Here is an 18,532-nt window from a genome sequence, read left to right as displayed (position 1 = left end):
TGAAGGATGCACTTAAGACTAACCAAGCAAGGCTCACATGACAGCTATTTATCTATTTAGCTAAGTGCTTTTCTTCACAGTGAGTTTTTTTTTCTTCACACTTATGCATAAAGGCTAATGCCAGTCATTCCTCGGACGCGTTCCAACTCGCTGGAACGCACGTAGGAATGTGCTTCTGCCTCCACCCTTCGTTACGCAAATTACGGACAGCTGTTTGTCACTAGTTAGGGTGGAGTTGCGCTTTTTACGTTGACATTTCCACATCCTGTTTTCAGCAAAAACAGGCGCACTAGCCAATCAGCTTTGAGGAACTCAGCCGCTCGACCAATCAGAAGTTCACAATCCCGGGACTTTGGTAGCTCGTCCGTGTACTGTAGCGCTCAACATTTCTTGTGAAAATCTTGAGACAGGATAACAACCAGACTGTATAGAGAGAGTCTACAGTTGCCAATTTTGACGGTAAGTTAAGTATGTTTAGTCAGTATTGTCTTTATGAAGTGAAAGATGTAAACATACTTTTGTTTGGCTGTTTCTTCGAGATAAGAGGCGCCGACAAGTTACTTCCTGCTCTGACAAGGCCGAGATCCCAAGTTACATTTTAGCTAATGTTGTGGGCGTGAAAGTGTAATGTTTCCGAATGATTTCTTCTCCTGTAGTTGTCTATCTAGGAAAATGATAAGAGTGTATTTAAGATGTTAAACTTATTGGTAAAACATTAATAATTTCAATGCGTCCATTTGACAGAACGGTTGACTGTACGTCTGCCAAACATGCCACTAACCACACAGCGCGGAGCTGCATTTTAACTAGAAATTAGGCTACTACAAGCTCCGCTTTCAATGAAATAAATGATAAACCTTAGAGAGTTAAATCATTCTCGGTTTAAAAAACACGCATAACAATGCCACTATCAACTCAAAGAAAAGTGCAGACTTGAATCCACCTACTAATGCCATTTGTATCATGACCTCATCATTCTCCGAAGCCCCAACGTTAACATGAAAACTTGTAATTAGGCAAACGGAACGGGGAATAGGAAGCACTGCAGGGTATACTTACAGTTAGATACATTTTGCCTGCTTGCACTGTCTTGGTAGCAGTTAGAGTCTGCAGTCACTGCATATCTCTGAGCACCTATGGGAGTTGTAATTTTCTGGACAGATTCCTATGGCACTGTAGAGTTACTGCTTTGTGTAGGGAGTTTACTTTGTCAGACACTAAATGTGATTTGTCTAATATAATTTGAAATAATTACACTACTGTAAGCATAATGGTGCATAAATAATTATTGCACCAGTTTTCTCTCTCTTCTTGTTGAATGTTCCTGTTTCCCAGAAACTGGGTGGATGCTGGGTGTTTTCTGAGTGACATGGCTTTAGTTTTGCTTCTGCTTTAGCTCTGTCTGGTTGGGTTTTATTTATACATGCGTGTCTGGGTAATATGAGCATGTGACTCATATAGGGATGAAAGTAACAATTATTTTTATTATCAAGTAATCTGTTTGTATTGTCTTTTGATTAATTGTGTTTAGTCTGTTTTCTCTAATTGTTAAAAACCCAATGTGATACCTTTTTACATTTCATGTTTTCTCCAACCAGATTTAAATTACAGTGATATAAAACAAAAAGCAGCAAATCATCACATTAAAGAAGCTGGGACCTGTCATCTGTGCTAGAAAAATTACTTTAAATAATCTATCCATTATCAAAATGGTTGTTGATTAAATATTTGCCAGTAGACTAATTGAAGTCTCAATTATTTCAGCTCTAGACTTATTAGTACCACAGCTGTATGTAATACATCTCAGTGCTGTCTTTTAGTCCCTTTATGTTTTGTATGTCTGTGCCTCAAATGACCCACCTCCTCTTTCCCATCAGGGTTGGGCCCCCCTACACACAACACCCCACCATGCCTCTGGTTACGAGGAATATAGAGCCACGGCATGTGTGTCGACAGACCATCCCTTCCAACATCCGCAGTGAGCTGGAATGTGTCACCAATATCAGCCTGGCCAACATCATCCGCCAGCTCGGCAGCCTCAGTGAGTCTCTGCTGCGTATGGTTGGGTGTCATTATTCCGGTCATTAAAATATTATGTAAATGGTTGATACCACTTGGCAAATGTGTATGATCTGTGTATATTTGCACGTTTATGCAAAGTTTTATTTGGATGTAGTTGTGAATATGCATTTATTGTGCATGTGTGAGACAAATACTTCAATCAATGAAAATTGTGTCTGTCTGTGTCTGTGTAGGTAAATATGCAGAGGATGTGTTTGGGGAGCTGTTTATCCAGGCTGGAGCATTTGCGGTCAGAGTAAATACACTGGGAGAAAGAGTGGATCGACTGCAGGTAAAAGTCACCCAGCTGGACCCCAAAGAAGAGGAAGGTAAGTACTCCCACATGGTACAGTTACTATTACTAATATTTCTACTGATGTTAGTATAAGAGTAGTTTATTATTTTGAATACGCCTAAATTTGACATAAAATGAAACATTGACTCACACAACTTTGCTATTTAAATAACCTTGTTCCCCTTGAGCACAATATATATATTTAATATTATTCTTTCTTTTTCATCTGTATGTTTCTCTCTTAGTCTCTTTGCAGGCCATTACTACCCGAAAGGCCTTCCGAAGCAGTCTGACCCAGGACCAGCAGATGTTCACCAGGCCATCTCTGCCAATGCCTGTACAGGACACCTACAAAACCTGTAATCCGCCCCCACCACTCAACTACCTCAGCGAATACCGGTAGGGCTCAGTAGACGCACATATACAGATACACATCCATGGCTCAAGTTCATTCACTGGAGCATAACAAGCATTCAATATTAAGAACATGTGCATGCATATGTGCACACATGGAAACACACACATGCATGCTATATTTTTGTCATGACTATACATTATTTAAACTAGGGATGGGCATGATTACTCGATCGATAATTGATTATTAAGAATTTCGTCTGACGTTAATTTGTTATCGATTAAACTAATACTGGTTGCGTTGCATAGTGTGAGTCTTGAAGCAATTAAATAAATTTTCACAGTGTGGCAGCAATTAAACATTTGACCACCCGGGGGCAATATTTGACTCCATACTCAGTTACCTGGCTGCGAGTTTCCGTTTTGATTTCAAAAGTAATCATGAAGAGGACACGGCGAAGTGTGGCGTGGGACCATTTAGATATATATATTTTTTTAAACGACTTAGTTCACTGCAAACACGGAGATGCCGTGTATAAGTACAACACGGCCACGACTCAAACGATGTAGCCTACCACTAAACAAAGTGTATCCGAGCCTGGTTATGTCGGTGGCGGCCGTGGTGCACCCTGCTCTGTCTCAACCTAGCATCAACTCGGTGTTAGCACGGAGGAGCTGCGATGCACAACGAGCAGAGAAAATTAACCAAGGGACCTGCAAGTTCCTTGACATGGATATTGGAACCAGCATATCACATTTCGTCACGACGTACCATCACCAGACTGGTAGAAACTCACTACGAAGAACGGAATAAGGTTCCCCGGGCTGGCCAAGTTAGCACGGAGGTAGGCGACCTGCGCATCCCGGCAACGCGGGTGTTTTCGGCGGCTGGACTGACGGTCACCAGGTAGCGGTCGCGTCCAACCCCACGTCATGTCAACATGCTTATCTTTCTCAACAAAAATTTGTAGGCTGGTGCAGAAGTTGTATGTGAGTTTGCCTACTGGTTATTTTTTATTAGGCTTTGTCCCGTGCCTTGGATAGTTTTGAGTTACATTCTGTTTAAGAACGCCGGCTCGCAGCTGCAGGTTGTGCTGCTTCAGAGTGCCGCACCGCAGCGCATCTATAATCTATATCTATAACCTCCAGTTTAACTGCCACAAGTTGTTCTTCTTGTAATTAAGATCTCATCGAGGAAAAACACGCTGTATTTTCATTGCATTTTTAATTTATAAAAAGTTAAATAATGAATTTTAATATAAAAATATTAATGATTAATCGATAGTCAATCGTTAATTCTCCCGACGATCGACGAAGAAAATTTAATCCAACGCCCATCCCTAATTTAAACCAACCTCTCTGATGCATATGCAACAAGGAGTGGGTCTCAAAAAGTGGCTGGACTATATTTTGTGTGTCAGTCCCCAATAAAAGCTGGAAAAATTTGAAATACAATTTTATAATACTGAATATCATGAAAATGTCAAATTTGCTGGTATGTTTATCCTGTTTCTTAGGAGACATGTAGCCCACATTTGCAAGATCCTTGAGATGTATCATGCTTATGCAGTACTATGTGCAATTAGTCTGTCAACATGTTTATAGAGAAATTCATTTTGACCCACTTATGTTCAGCTAGTTCTTGATTTGGTTTTGTTGACAATTTTTGTAACAAGCAAACTTAATGACAAATCACACTGACTAAATCTAAATCTGACTACATTATTTATATTACATGTCAATGTCTGCTTGTAAGTATATTGAATCAAAGCAGCACTGAATAAATTCTGTGGGGAAAAAACAACTATGTGTCACAACCAAGCTGACACCTATCCTTGAGATCTTGAATATTAATTGAGCACAAGGCATGACATGTCACCGGAAGTATGATTAATTAGAAACCAGAACAGAAGGGTGCTGGGCCAGTAGAGGGTGACGTCTGTGTAATAAGTTATCGCAGCAGTGGCATCAATGATAAGCAGAGCGAGAGTGTAAGCTAGTCCATTTTATGTTACAAAGACTCTGTCTGTGACTGGTTTGAATGTGAAAGTGGTATTAATTTGACAGATATTAACAGGATATGGAACACCTTTTCACTTCTCTGCATACTAGGTAGTGTGTGACAAAAATTACCTGTTTCTTTTATTGAGCTAAAAAGGGGAAGTGTTTGACACTTTAACAAGCACTGTATGTTATTCATGGCTGTGGATACAAGGTAACATGAAATGTAACTGAGACCTAAATGTATTGATAATGTTTGTAAAATGGTTGTCTACAGGGACGATGGGAAAGAGGCCCTTAAGTTTTACACTGATCCCTCCTACTTCTTTGACTTGTGGAAGGAGAAAATGCTGCAGGACACCAAGGACATCATGAAGGAGAGACGCAAACACAGAGTGAGACACATAAACATGCTCAAACACACACAACAAGTAACACAACAGCCATTGGGTACAACATTTATGGTGACCTCAAATGAAAGCATTTGGATCCAACCCTCCATGACTCTTTTTCTCTCTTTCATTTCTGAGTAGAAGGAGAAGAAAGACCATTTGAACCAACGAACGCTTAATCCGCGAAAGATCAAGACCAGAAAGGATGAATGGGAACGCCGTAAGATGGGGGCGGAGTTTGTGGTGCCAAAGAATGATTTGATGTAAGTTGAGAAATTGTGTGAAGTGAGGTGGATATCTCAGCAGTTTGGTGGAGTGTGTATTTGTTATGGTCATCCACAGGCCCAAGAGGCTTTTGAATCCATTTCAGCAACAATACAAAATAATTACTTTTAATGATTTTATCATTTCTCTCTTTAGTTCTAGTTAAAGGGATAGTACGGATCTTTTCAAGTGGGCTTGTATGAGTTACTACCTGTTTTATGAGCTGTTACCTACAGGAGATGGCTGTTGGCACACTCCCAGTTTTGTCCTGACACGGAAGCTAAGCAATATACTACTGTGGACTGGGCCACACAGAAAATCGTATTTTAGCCACCTAAAAAAAGACCAACTAAAAAAAAATCAATATCTATTTATACATGTACGCTATATTTAGAATATTTTCACCGCTTTACCTTGCAGCCATTTCTGACGGGCGACTGAAGTCATCGTATCTCTCTCTTTATAGCCACCAGACTCCTTTGACAAAACCAGTTATTTTACCTTGACTGGAGTTGCTGTTTGTGTAGGTTATTGTGTGACTTTAATGTTTTAAAATGGTTAGGAACTAACAAAGCTAACAAACAAACTAAAGGATAGAGGCAGCGGTAGACCTGCAACACCCATGTTCTGCTAGGTAAAATTACTGTTTTTGTCAAAGGAGTCTGGTGGCTTGAAGAGAGTGATATAACGGCATCAGTTCCCTGTCATAAAGGGCTGTTTGACTGCAGTACATTGCTTAGCTTCTGAGTTGTTACTTCTGCCTGCTTCTTGAAACTGTGGGCATGCCGACAGCCATCTCCTGACTATGGTTAGAGGAACACATCGACTTATTGGGACCTTAACTTATTCACCGTATCCCCCAGAATTAGATAAGTCCATACATACCCTTCTCATCTCCGTGCGTGTCATAGCTCTGTCTGGCGCACCCACTGCCAGCCTAGTTTAGCCCAGATCCTGGAGGTAACCGGCTCCAACTAGCCTACTGCACTCAATAAGTGACAAAATAACTCCAACATTTTCCTATTTACATGTTGTGATTTGTATAGTCACAGCATGTACAAATAACAAGGTCACATGAGACAGCCATCTTCTAACCGTATACATACTGGGAACTATATTCTCAGAAGGCGAAGCACTGCTGCCCGGGTGGAGTGATTTGCTCGCAGCACCTGAGAAGCCCCGTGGTGAGGAGCGGAGAGTAACAACGGTGCTTTTCAGGTGTTGCGCTGATCACTCCGCCCAAGTAGCAGTGCTTCACCTTCTGAGAATATAGTTCCCAGTTTGTATACGGTTAGAAGATGGCTGTGTCTCATGTGACCTTGTTATTTGTACACGCTGTGACTATACAAATCACAACATGTAAATAGGAAAAGGTTGCCGTTATTTTGTCACTTATTGGGAGCAGTAGGCTAGTTGGAGCCGGTTACCTCCAGGATCTGTGCTAAACTAGGCTAGCGGTGGGTGCGCCAGACAGAGTTACGACACACACGGAGAGGAAAAGGGTATACGGTGAATAAGTTAAAGTCCCAATAAGTCGGTGTGTTCCTTTTTTAGTACCTCCATAAAATCCCACTTTAAAAAATGCGAACTATCCCTTAAACATGGTAAAAGTACTGAATGGGCACTTGCATGGTAAATTCCACTCTCCCCTATCTTATCAACCAATCTGTACACAGTGATATGGGTGGTATGTCCTGTCTGAAAATGTTCTCATGGGGTTGGGTGTAGAACTGGCTGTCAATGTCAAATTGCAGTAAACAAATGCATGAGTCACAGCAGGCCATAGGGTAGTGTTTCTTCTGCTGTTATTTATTCTTAGAAACAATTAAAAAGCAATACGTTGAAAAGCACAAACAACAATCTGTTTTAAAAGTAATTTACTATTTAATTTACCCGACTTACTTGGAACTCGATCACAAGCCAGGCCTGATGAGGAAAAAAACTCCCTGTCAAGCTCTTAAACTGAAGGACAAGCCAATCTTTCTGCTGTGTAAGTGACTGTACTTTATGCTATTTTAATAGCTGTGTGAACCACAAGTGTCAACATCACTATTTTTGTTCTTTTGAGATCATCATCTTAGATTCTTTTGATATAGATAGATAGATAGATAGATAGATAGATAGATAGATAGATAGATAGATAGATATAGAGCCTGTCCTCTGCTGCGTTAGATCAACAACTCCCTCTCCATTGTCCGATATACTCGTTCTAAACACTTTTCTCTGGGCCAGTAGGCTATTCCATTGTACAGTCTGGAACACTGCATTTACGACCGTGGTTCATTTTCAATATCCTTGCAAAACCTCCAAACATTCTTCTTTTCTAAAGTTTGTACTGCGCAGCTCGTGTGTGAGATCCTGAAAGAGCTCCAGCTCAGCAGGTCTGTGAAGGGGGAGAGGCCGACAGGGAAGGAATCAAACCCGGCCAGCAGCTGCCACCTGTCCCGGTAGATTGTGGAGCTCGTAATGTCTGACACGGTCTTACCAAATTTGCAATTAGCCATCAGTTTTCATAAAACGGCCCATATGTAAGGTTTACATAGTTGATTTCTCACATGAAAAAGTCTCAGAAGTGAATTTTGTAATGGAATAGCAGAGATCTGCATGACCTAGATTTAGAAGACCTCAGATCAGTTAGTGGCCTATGTAAATTTTGGGGTGTTACAAAGACAGAAGGTAGAGCCAAATGAGGAGGAATTGAGAAGTTGACGTCAACTTAAGCTCAGTGTCAATATGCAGAGAGGACAGATAAGCTTGCGCTTACTCGCTCAGACGCTTTTGGAAACGAAATTTGGCACCGAAAGATGAATAATTTTTCGATACTCATAGGATTGGAGTAGTTTTTTTCGATACCATAAAAGTATCGACGTTCGGTACCCAGCCCTACCCACCAAACTGTCATTTTTCAGCTATGACAAGGTAAAATCGGTTTTGCATTCTATCACCCCTTTAAGGAATTCTTCTGAGGCTCTGAATGGCAGTATTGGATCTGGAGATGGCTTTAATTCTGAAGGCTTTGAGATGAGTACCGACTCCTACGCTTATGACCCCGGCTCGCCTCTCTCTCCGCCTGGCAATGATGACTTCCTGCCTCCTCCACCTCCAGACATGTAAGTAGCATCTTGCATATAAGCCAAATGAGGAGTCCATTTTGTCTTTTAACTTATCCTCTTAAATAACTTTCCCTTTGTCACTTGCAGGTATAATGACGGAGGAGATGCGAACACCTCCAGAAGCGTGTCCGTGTGTCCCTCCCACTCCCCTTCCTCCTCCTCCACTCTCCCTCTCTTCCCTCCCCCTATGTCCACTTTCCTCCTCCATTTCAGAGTGTGGACCTTCCACCTCCCCTCCATCCACCTGGCCCTCCTCCTTCATCTTTTAACCACTCTGCTCCCCTTCCTCCCTCTGGTGGTGGGGCGCCACCAAGCTCTGCTCCTAAGCCTCAGCCAGAGCCTGCTGCCGATGATCCTCGCAGTGACCTGCTGCAGGCCATCCGACAAGGTAGGACACAACAGGAAACAGATCAATATAAAATGGAGTTATTTCTAATGAGGATATGAAATACCTAAAATTGGCTTTACTTCAACCGGCTCAAACATTAAATTGTTGCTCACACATTAAGACATTGGTAAAGCTTATCCAATAATATGTTTAATATAAAACTGAGGGGGGCCTGCTGCATTATGATTATCTCTTTGTTTATGCCTTATAGTTACCCCGTAGAGTTTTCTTGTGAACAGACAAAGTTATACTTACATTTAGTGTTTGTGACCAAAACACATTTTGTCTTAAATTACAATTTTTATGGCAAGCAAATTTGTACTTAAAGTGGACATAGATGCAAATAACAGACATACATTGAGAATAAAAAATCTAAAGATATAGAGAGATCCCCCATCTGCACACACACTCACTGTAACTGTCCTCACTAACTCCCTTTAAGGTTTCAACCTGCGTAAGACGGAGGCACAGCGGGAGCAGGAGAAAAGGGATCACTCTGGCAATGACGTGGCCGCCATCCTGTCCCGTCGTATTGCTGTAGAGTGCAGCGACAGCGAGGATGACTCCTCAGAGTTTGACGATGACGAGTGGTCTGAGTGATTGTCATCCCGTTTTGCCTTCACTACCACCTCTGTAGCTTTCCTTTCTTTCCTTAACAGCTTCCTTGTATTTCCATTCAGATTACATTCTTAATAGCAGTGAAGCACAGGTCCATGTTCTGTGTATCTTTTAGATTTTGAGCGTATGCACACAGTATTTACAAGTGACCTATTACAAATCACATTCCTTGAACCATTTATTTTTATTTATCCAAAATTATTCTGATCAGAGGTGCAAAAGTCCAAAGATTGAGAAGAGTGTGTGTGGTTGTATCCCCAACCTTGTTGCTTTAATTGGATGTTATTGATGTCAAGAGTGTTGTGTGACGTGATGCACGTCTCTCTGCTGAGTCTGTATGTAAACACATCACCTCTTCATCTTAGAGTCTATTAGATTCACGTGTACTTTGCTGTGGGTCCAATGTCAGATTTTTATCCGCTTAAGTATATTAAGGCAAAGGACATTAGAGAGGGAGTACACACACACAAGCACGCAACCTTTTCCACACACAGTATTTTTACGTACTCAGTGGATAAGACACAAGGTGTTGACGTCGAAACATTTTCGCTCACTCATTATACGATATAGATGTAAAGTTTATATAATCTATTGAATCATGTCTACTAAAGATAATTAATGCAATCCTTTTTATATCCCTTTAAGCCACAGTTTTCTTTGCCACTTTTCCTTTCCTCATTTGTATTCAATCTTCTTTCTTTCTGTGGTTGTCATGGGAACAATTCACTTGTGGATGTGACATTGTTGTAGTTTATAAACAAATTCATGAATGAATTATTCAGTATCATAGGGGAAGTATTGGATCACCATGGCAGATACCTGGGTGTTTGATGAGATCACATGTTTCATTTTGTATTGTGGTTCAACTCTGTTGCGTATTTCTTGCTGCAGTTTTTCTTTTCAACATTTCTGGGAATCAATTAGGCTCTGTTGCTTTAATCACTACGCTATGTAGAATAAGTGCCTTTTTATACTGCATTTCGGTGTCAGTGTAGGTTTATTTTTGGTTATCCACACTTGTCACTGATCAGCTTCTTCTAAAAAGCTTATCAGCTGTTATTGATGAGTCAAATGTACATTAGAACCGACAGATGTTTAGTGTGGACCACATATTTCTCAAGTGCCTTTATTATAAATGTGCCTATGTTAAAGCGCAATCACAGACCTTGCTTTGCCAAAGCTTCTCCTGCCTTTTCCAAATGATTATAGTTATTTTAATAAAGAGAGTGAATTACAATGATTGTTTAGATTTTATTTTTGTGAGAATGAATCGTGTGTATGCTGTGTGTTGAACAACATGTTCCCAAGTGTCAAGCCTGGGCATAAGACTCATCATGCTTTATCCCTGACTCATCTTCTTCATATCAGTGGTGGACACCTTTTCACAGTGCCCAGTTCCGACTTGTGTAGGGGGTGAGAACATGAATCAATTGCATTGAAGTTCAGAAAATGAGTAGGAGGAGAGCAAAACCTCTTGTATAATCACTTTATCCTAATACCAAAGCTGCTTTGTAGTTTTTAAAAGGACACAGTGGGTTTGCAGAGTGATTATGTTGGAGATTGCTTTAGTTTAGGATACAGGAATAGAGAGCGTTATTTTGTGCCTAATTGAGGTAAAGAGTGAGAGATAGAGGGAGACAAACACACTGAAAGCCTCGGCAGCAGTAAAGAGAAGAGTGCTGACGTCGCCCAGTAGAAAAAAAGTATTTATTATTCATCGGTATAAAATATTCATTTCAAAAAAGGCTGTGCAACACGAACATATGGTCAGTACCTTTTCAAAGTGCCTGTAACAGCATGTGCAAAATAGAATCTCAAAGATCTAGAACATTGTGTTTTCTAGACAAGTTAATAATGTTAGGACTTTGGATCACATTACACTGTGACAAGCTTACATTTACCCCATCTATTCCTCTCACCTTAAAGTGCCATTGGTGATTAAATCCACTTTCTATGAGTGGGGCATAAATGGCACCCCTGTGATTGTTTTAGTCTGGTGATCCAGTGGAGCTACAATTGACTGACGATGAGGCACAAAGAACACACAAGACAGTACGTTTAGTTAGTACTCCCAAAATGGCCGGCAGCCAGGACAGTCCAGGAACATTCTGATTTGCAGAGGGACTTCATCTCTTGGAGAAGTGCTTCTTGTGTGTGTGGGAGTTTGTGTTTTTAAGAGACTTCATGTTCTGGATCTGGATGATAGTCAATGCAGCTATGTGTGTATTGGCACACAAACAGTGATATGTCTGGCATAGATTGTGTGGTGGTTTGAGTCTGGTGAGGTTTGGCAGTCTACACATCAACAGGGTAGTGTATGTGTGCGTTGTGTGCGCATCTGTGCGGGCAGCAGGCCTGGAGCAGCACCTTGCGAATGTCTTTGTTTCTCAGACTGTAGAGTATTGGGTTCAGCAGCGAGCTGCCTGCTGCTGGCACCAAGGTGGCGTAGGTGTACAGAGGAGGGCTGGACGCGTCTCCTAGCAGCCCCCAGAGGGAGAAAGGCATCCAGCAGCCCACAAACACACTGAGGACCAGGATCAACCGAGAGAAGCCCCTTCCACTGCTGTGTTTGCTTGCATATGATTGGTTGGTAGAGAGGAAGTGCCTCTGGGTAGCGATGGCGTGGGCATGCCGCCTCGCCACACGGCAGATCCCAGCGTACAATTGTAGGGTTACCATGACAACCAACAGGAAGCCGCCACACAGCAGCGATAGGTATGTCCGGGTCAGAGGGCGTGCTACAGAACAGGAGTTTGGCTCTCCCAGACAGTGCCATCCCATTGCAGGTCCCGCACCAATGACACACGCACCCAACCAGACCAGCAGCAGAAGGATGGCGGCTCTGTAACGTGATTCGCTTGAACCATAGGTGAGGGCGTGGCTTAAAGACAGGTATCGGTCCAAAGCAACACCCATCAGGCTACAGAGCGAGGCAATCAGTGATGTCACCAGCAGTCCTGAGGTCAGCAATTCTGACCAATCACTTGGCTCAACGCAGAACAGGAAGAGGAAGTGCAAAATCAAAGCAACACCCGCCAGGAGATCGGCCAATCCGAGGCTAGCCAGCAGCAGAAAAACAGGGGCACGAAGAGACGGGGTGGCCAGGATGGTGGTGACAACTATTGCATTTTCAGTGGCAATGAGAGTTCCTGAAACACACAGGGCCACACCCCACACTGTGAGGGGCGGGACTTCATACGGAGGTGAGCTATCCAGTCGATCCAGAGGGAAGAAGGGGTCTGCACCTGAGGACTCATCCCAGCCCAGGTCAGAGGCGTTCAGGGTCATGGCTTTTCAGCAGTCACAAAAACCCAACCTAAGAGAGAGAAAAGGAGAAAGATGTTGACATTAGCTCTAATGGGTCATTAGCATCTCCATCTGTCCATTAAACAGCCTTTCGTTAACCAAAAGCTGTGGTTTCAGCCTGTAGAGCTGCAAGAGGCTGGATGTAGCATCTGGCAGAGCAGAAGAGGACTTAATGTGGTGATGGAGCATTTAAGATGTTATGCTCTTGTAATCTAAAGCAGTTGAGCTAAATAACAAAATAAAGTGGTATTAGTGATTGTCATGCCCTGAGCTCTCCTGCTCTTATCATTTGTAATGTTATATTGTCTTGTATTGTTTTTGTTGTTGTTGTACAGAGGGATTAAAAAATGCATTTGTTTAGTTAGTTAGTAGCCTATTGGGACGGATACCGTATTCAATAATTAGACTAATAAAAGACATTATATTTACCTAACTTATTAGGCTAAGGATAAACCCCATTTTGTCCCTAGATGAGATTTATTTAAAAAAAAATTAGCCTTTACAGTGCAATGTAAAATATGCATTTACAGAACACAAATAATATAAAACACAAATTACAAGCTGAAAAATACTTAAACGTAGACTATTTTGTAATTGCCTCTTTCAGATAAATGTTTTTTTTCAGCTCATAAATGTTTTATTATTAACTCAAATACATTTTATATAGTAATACTGCTTGAAGCCCTTGAAATGTCAGTGACGTCACTGATGATGTGTAGTCTTGCAGGAAGTCACGCAAATCATATCAATCAGTTATAATATGTAGGCTTAATTCAACTTGATAGAGTTACTAAAACATGAATGGATCAATTATATTCTGTCATTGATTATACTTAATAAACCATTAATAACCTATATTCATGTTTAACACGTCACACTAAATCTAGTGGCTATTACTGGCTTCCACCTTCGGTTCTATCCTACACACGTTTCAGGCGCACCCACACGTCTTATATACCATTTATAGGGTGGCTGGTTAAAATTGAATCTGTAAACTCACTTCCAGATGAAGTTAGTGAGCTACAGAGTGAGGTTTCCCTTTTAGTTAATGTCCAGACATGAGGGATACTACACTGTAAAGTAATGAGGTTACAGTTTGGCTATTTAAGGAATTCGCCTGATACAATGTCAAGATGCTCTGGTGTGTTATCTGCTTGTTCTTTAGCACAATGTCAAACTGTACTGCACGCCTACTGAAAGGAAATACCACACCGTGACTGTAATACAGTATTTTAAGATTCTTTCTTTTTTCCTTATAGCCTACAGGAGGGGTTTTGGGGGTACCAGGAGTCTTTCATTCTCCTCCCTTTCGCATCTCAGTATGAAGGTATATCCCTCCTCCTGGTGCGGAGGACCCTGTTGTATAATACAATTGAAGGTTCATTGCAACACAGAGGGTGTCCCCGACTCACTCACGCACACACAGACACAGACACGAAAACATGCATATAATAGAGTATTCATCTTACCTTATTAACGCGATTTTGTGATTCCTTTGCGAGAGTTAAACCGAATTCTTCTCTCCTCTTATACGATCCAAGCCAAATGATGGAGATGTGGTGATGCTGTCCGCAGTGATGCTCGGTAGCCTACCAGTCTAAATAAGGAGGACAGTCCCTGTGTGTGACAGCGCTCCGTGCTCCTGTCTTCATCAAAGTTGCACCAAACTCTCACTTGGCGTCTCTTGCATCTCTTTTTCTTCAATCTCTCCGGAGCGCCTATGGGAGGAAGAATGGATGCTCTTGCGCGCGGACTCAGCCACAAGAGAGCCGGTCTGACGTCAGTGACTGGGAGGCTCGACCAATGAGGTGCCGGCATTGAAGTGCGGGGAGACTAGGGAGGGCATGTACAAGGAGTAATTTCATTCAGAAAAATGCGGCATCTCTGGGGCCCCTCCCACTGCGGTTCACTATTGCTTTCATTTCTTGTAAATAATGACCACCAATAGACCCCCCCCCCCTCCTCTCCAGCACACACACACACACACACACACACATACACATTTATCAATAAGACCCAGGGGCCTGATTGAATGAGATGATATTGTTTTGTGTTGGGCAGGGCTCAGAGGTGTAGAGCTGCGGGGACAGAGCTCAGGGCTGGCGCTGTCCACGGTGCTGAAACGCATCAGGATGAGTCATGGGGAGAATGTCCTGCAGAGCAACAATGTCAAATTGAGACTTCAAGTGAAAACCATCAACCTAAACGAACGGACAACGACATAATTGTACCTTTCATAGCCAAAACCCGACTATGACTTTTATATAATAATAATAAAAATACTTATTATTATGATTAGTAGTAGTAGTAGTATTATTAGTGATAATATTGGTGTTGATAGCTATAGTACATTGGGAGTTTATTTAGTCTACAGGGATGGGCAGAAACAATAGCCTATATAATCATTAATCCAATATAATACAACATCAGCACAAACAGAAGCCTCAAAGTTGATCACAGACTTCAATAAACGCCTCTCTGACACTATTTATTTAGATTGTACATAATGAGGTTCATACATGTAATAATAGTAATAATTATAATAATAAAAATATCCCTAAAATAATTTAGAAATCTTATGGGACCGTGTATAGATGTGGATGGGGAGGACTTTCTGGTAATCAAACAAAACCAGGAATGGCATTTATTTTGCGTGTTGTCTAATGTCTTGATTTTTTTTATTTTATTTGAGCATCCTAACATAGAAACACAGCCCCCCAGTCGACCTACAGTATTTTAACAGCAGCAGCAGGGAATTCAAGGCTTCCCCGGTTTGATAGTGAGCGTGGGTGCTGCAGGATGGCCTGAACGGTTGTCTACGTGGTCTAGCATATCAATGCGCTGACTGGGGGGAATCTAGTCCTGCTCGAGCCATATTAGGACACGCTTCCTGCCAATAAAACCCTCCTACGTCACCTTGAGGATCTGAAATGCAACACTTGTCACCTTCAAAAATGTCGAGCTTCTCCAAATTACTGCAAAATTACAGCTTTTCGTCTAAAGCACTATTGTAATGGATCCCTGTTTTATGTTCTTACACTAATGTCTTTTATTCAGTTATATCACATATGTGTATTTTTAACACTGTAATACTAACAGATCCTTTGCGCGTAAATTGCAGCATTATCCACTAGTTTGTCGCTGGTGTATCGATTTTTGGCCAGCAGTGGGAGCATCCGTCGAGGAAGAGATCGTGTTCGACAGGACTGCGGAATATCCCTTTGAGGTTTTTTTTGGCACGTCGACACACAAACAGCCACCCTGTAGAGCTGCACATGTACCCAGAAAATGTGTGAGAGAGCATATGAGATGTGGGTGTACATGAGCCACGTCGGTGTGAATGGAGGAGGTGGTGGAATTCACTGCATAAAGCTGAAAAGAGTGTCGTAGTTCTGGGCTCAATGCTCTTGACTTTGAGGGCTTGCGGCCGGGCTATGACTCAGTGCATCTACATCACAAAGCAGCACTTTGCAGGTCAGAGGCTTGTACTTTTTGTGCTGGTGTATTTGCACGTGTGTGTACATAGAGCTGGAGTAGGGCGCCCTTTTGAATTATTTCCACATCACCATTCCACAGAGTGATCAATCAGACTTTTAGACATCAATCAATATCAATAATATCAAACCTTTCTTGTGTCCAGATGCTGTATATTCAGATTATGTCTTAATAGTTGTGACTGTTAGAATGTGTCTCAAACTTGTAATTGATTTGTGATCAGATCAGTGATCTTGGCCACACAGCTACTGTAGTGAAACGTATTGCAGTAATTATTGAATACCTTACTTGAAAAACTTGTCTGAGTTGTTTGTCATATAAGTCACTTATTGATTGATTGACAAGTGACTAGGTAGCACTTCATCACAGTCAGTGGCCCATTTTAGGTGATGATAGACTACTGACGCACACGCTGTCTACTGCGTATACATAGTCGCATGCCAACGTCAGGGTGTTTTATACTGTGGTGTGCATTCACACCACAGTATAAATATAGCTGTCCTTTTGGATTGGATCACTCAAGACACATATTCAATCAATCAGCCAATTTTATTTGTCACATGAAATTGTAGCGGTACAAATCTAGTTATATGTAATCCCATCAGCTCCTTCAACTTGTGCATGATTAATCATAAAGCAGATTATTATTATTTGTAATTGTATTGTTCCCAGCCACTGTATCAGACATCCCTGATTAAAACGAGCACCCTGATAGTGCTGATAAAGTGTCTTAACCAGACGTTTTCCAGCAGATGCCTGTTGTAAATGTACTTGTTTGAGTCTTCACAGAAAAAACAGAGCCAAATGTATTCCTGCTGGTTCTAGTTTATTTCCTGGAACAATGGTTGCTACTTTTAATTGGCTTGTGAGCCCTTAAGATACTTGACACCCTTTGCCTTTGAGTGAACAAAGGAGGGATTTTCCCTTAATTTCAAGACTTTGTTGCCTGGATAGGTGAAAGTATCTTGTATTTATCAAGAAAAAAAGTCAGAAAAAATAGAATGTTGTCTTACAAGTATATATTTTAGCAATGGTAGCGGTGGTGCTCTAATGGTCCACACTGAAATATCTCAAAACTATTGGATGGATAACCATGAAATGTGGTTAAGACAATAATGTTGCAGAGGATAAACTTGATTTGAACTTTGAATCCCTAATGACTAGCATGACTACTACACAAGTTTATTGACTGCAGATTATTTGCATTAAAATGTACAGTTAATGGTCTCATGTGTCCCAACATTGCTAATGGTGTTTGTAAGGACATATGCGTGATTGCAGTGTATGTGCACACTGCCTGCAGAAGTAAACAGGTGTCACTCTGTCCAAACTGGTGTGTATTTCAGGAGGGTTGAGGTGGGCCAGTTGGTTGCCAGGAAACAAAGTTTGGGTATTACTCATGTTACACAGATCTCTGTGTCTCCTGTCTTTCTCTCTGTGTCCAAGCCAGGAGCCATACTGTAAGCAACTATTGGATACCCCTTTGAGGACTTACAGAAGATATTTTTATTGAAACTGTTTTGGTCACACTGTATTCTTCTCCAAACGGCAAAGTGTTCAGCTGTCAGTTGCAGGTGTTGGCGCTCTGTGGCTGTCAGGATGCAACAGTTGGTGTTGAAGGTCCTCTGCTCCACACTGCTGCTTCTAGCAGTGGTGCCCTCTGTGTACCCACAATCAGGTATGAGTCCATCCACATGTCTTGCATTTATTAACTTATTGTATGACATTGCGGTGTATTTTGGTCTTGTCAGTTGTTGTGTCTTCCTACACTTGGCATTTGATATCTCCTTTCCTTGACTCATGTTTTCACTATTTGATCTCCTTCAAGAGTCCCTGATAACATCTCCCCTAATAACTGTGAGGATGGCTTATTCTCCAGTACATTTTAACTTGTCATCTTGTGAGAGGTGAATGAGAATCTACTCCCTTTTCATTGGCATTATTCTTGAATTTTTGCCTATTCCAACATTGTCCAGACTGGTGGGATGTCTTGCAATAATTAAAAGCTGTTAAAATGTGTCTGTAGGAAGATAATTGTGCATCGATCAATTAACTGGTTTGAGTGACACTTCTAATTGACTGCCAGATCCGTCTCTCCTACAGATTGTTCCCAAGCTGAGTCATGTGACCTGTGCGTTGGCGAGTCCATGCTCAACCTGACAGACTGTGTCTGGAGGCTTTGTCCAGATGGTGATATGCACACGCACGCATGCACACACACACACACACACACACACACACACAC

At 41.6% G+C, this 18,532-nt stretch overlaps 3 protein-coding genes across 3 annotated transcripts in view; 2 read left to right on the top strand and 1 right to left on the bottom strand.

Annotated features, from left to right (window-relative positions):
• Positions 1-315: 315 nt before the first annotated feature.
• Positions 316-10,723, top strand: wasf2 (WASP family member 2). Its single transcript, XM_039820908.1, has 10 exons — positions 316-459; positions 1,878-2,041; positions 2,256-2,390; positions 2,602-2,755; positions 4,989-5,106; positions 5,245-5,366; positions 8,322-8,477; positions 8,568-8,610; positions 8,694-8,868; positions 9,311-10,723. Exons 2-10 carry the CDS (start codon positions 1,909-1,911, stop codon positions 9,466-9,468), a joined length of 1,194 nt encoding a protein of 397 aa, XP_039676842.1. The 5' UTR covers positions 316-459; positions 1,878-1,908; the 3' UTR covers positions 9,469-10,723.
• Positions 10,724-11,166: 443 nt separating this feature from the next.
• gpr186 (G protein-coupled receptor 186) lies at positions 11,167-14,538 on the bottom strand. Its single transcript, XM_039819340.1, has 2 exons — positions 14,262-14,538; positions 11,167-12,802 (listed from the first exon to the last, which is right to left on the bottom strand). Exon 2 carries the CDS (start codon positions 12,772-12,774, stop codon positions 11,782-11,784), a length of 993 nt encoding a protein of 330 aa, XP_039675274.1. The 5' UTR covers positions 12,775-12,802; positions 14,262-14,538; the 3' UTR covers positions 11,167-11,781.
• Positions 14,539-15,766: 1,228 nt separating this feature from the next.
• The window catches only part of cd164l2 (CD164 sialomucin-like 2), a 4,879-nt gene continuing 2,113 nt past the window's right edge, over positions 15,767-18,532 (top strand). The window contains exons 1-3 of the mRNA XM_039819452.1: positions 15,767-15,802; positions 15,914-17,965; positions 18,391-18,477. Of these exons, the coding sequence (XP_039675386.1) occupies positions 17,887-17,965; positions 18,391-18,477 (166 nt within the window). The 5' untranslated portion in view covers positions 15,767-15,802; positions 15,914-17,886. The remainder of the gene's footprint in view (positions 15,803-15,913; positions 17,966-18,390; positions 18,478-18,532) is intronic.

This window comes from Perca fluviatilis, chromosome 13, assembly GCF_010015445.1.
Source record: "Perca fluviatilis chromosome 13, GENO_Pfluv_1.0, whole genome shotgun sequence".
Lineage (NCBI taxonomy): Eukaryota > Metazoa > Chordata > Actinopteri > Perciformes > Percidae > Perca > Perca fluviatilis.
Note: the sequence above shows the minus strand (reverse complement) of the source record. Positions and strands in the feature narration are given on the sequence as shown.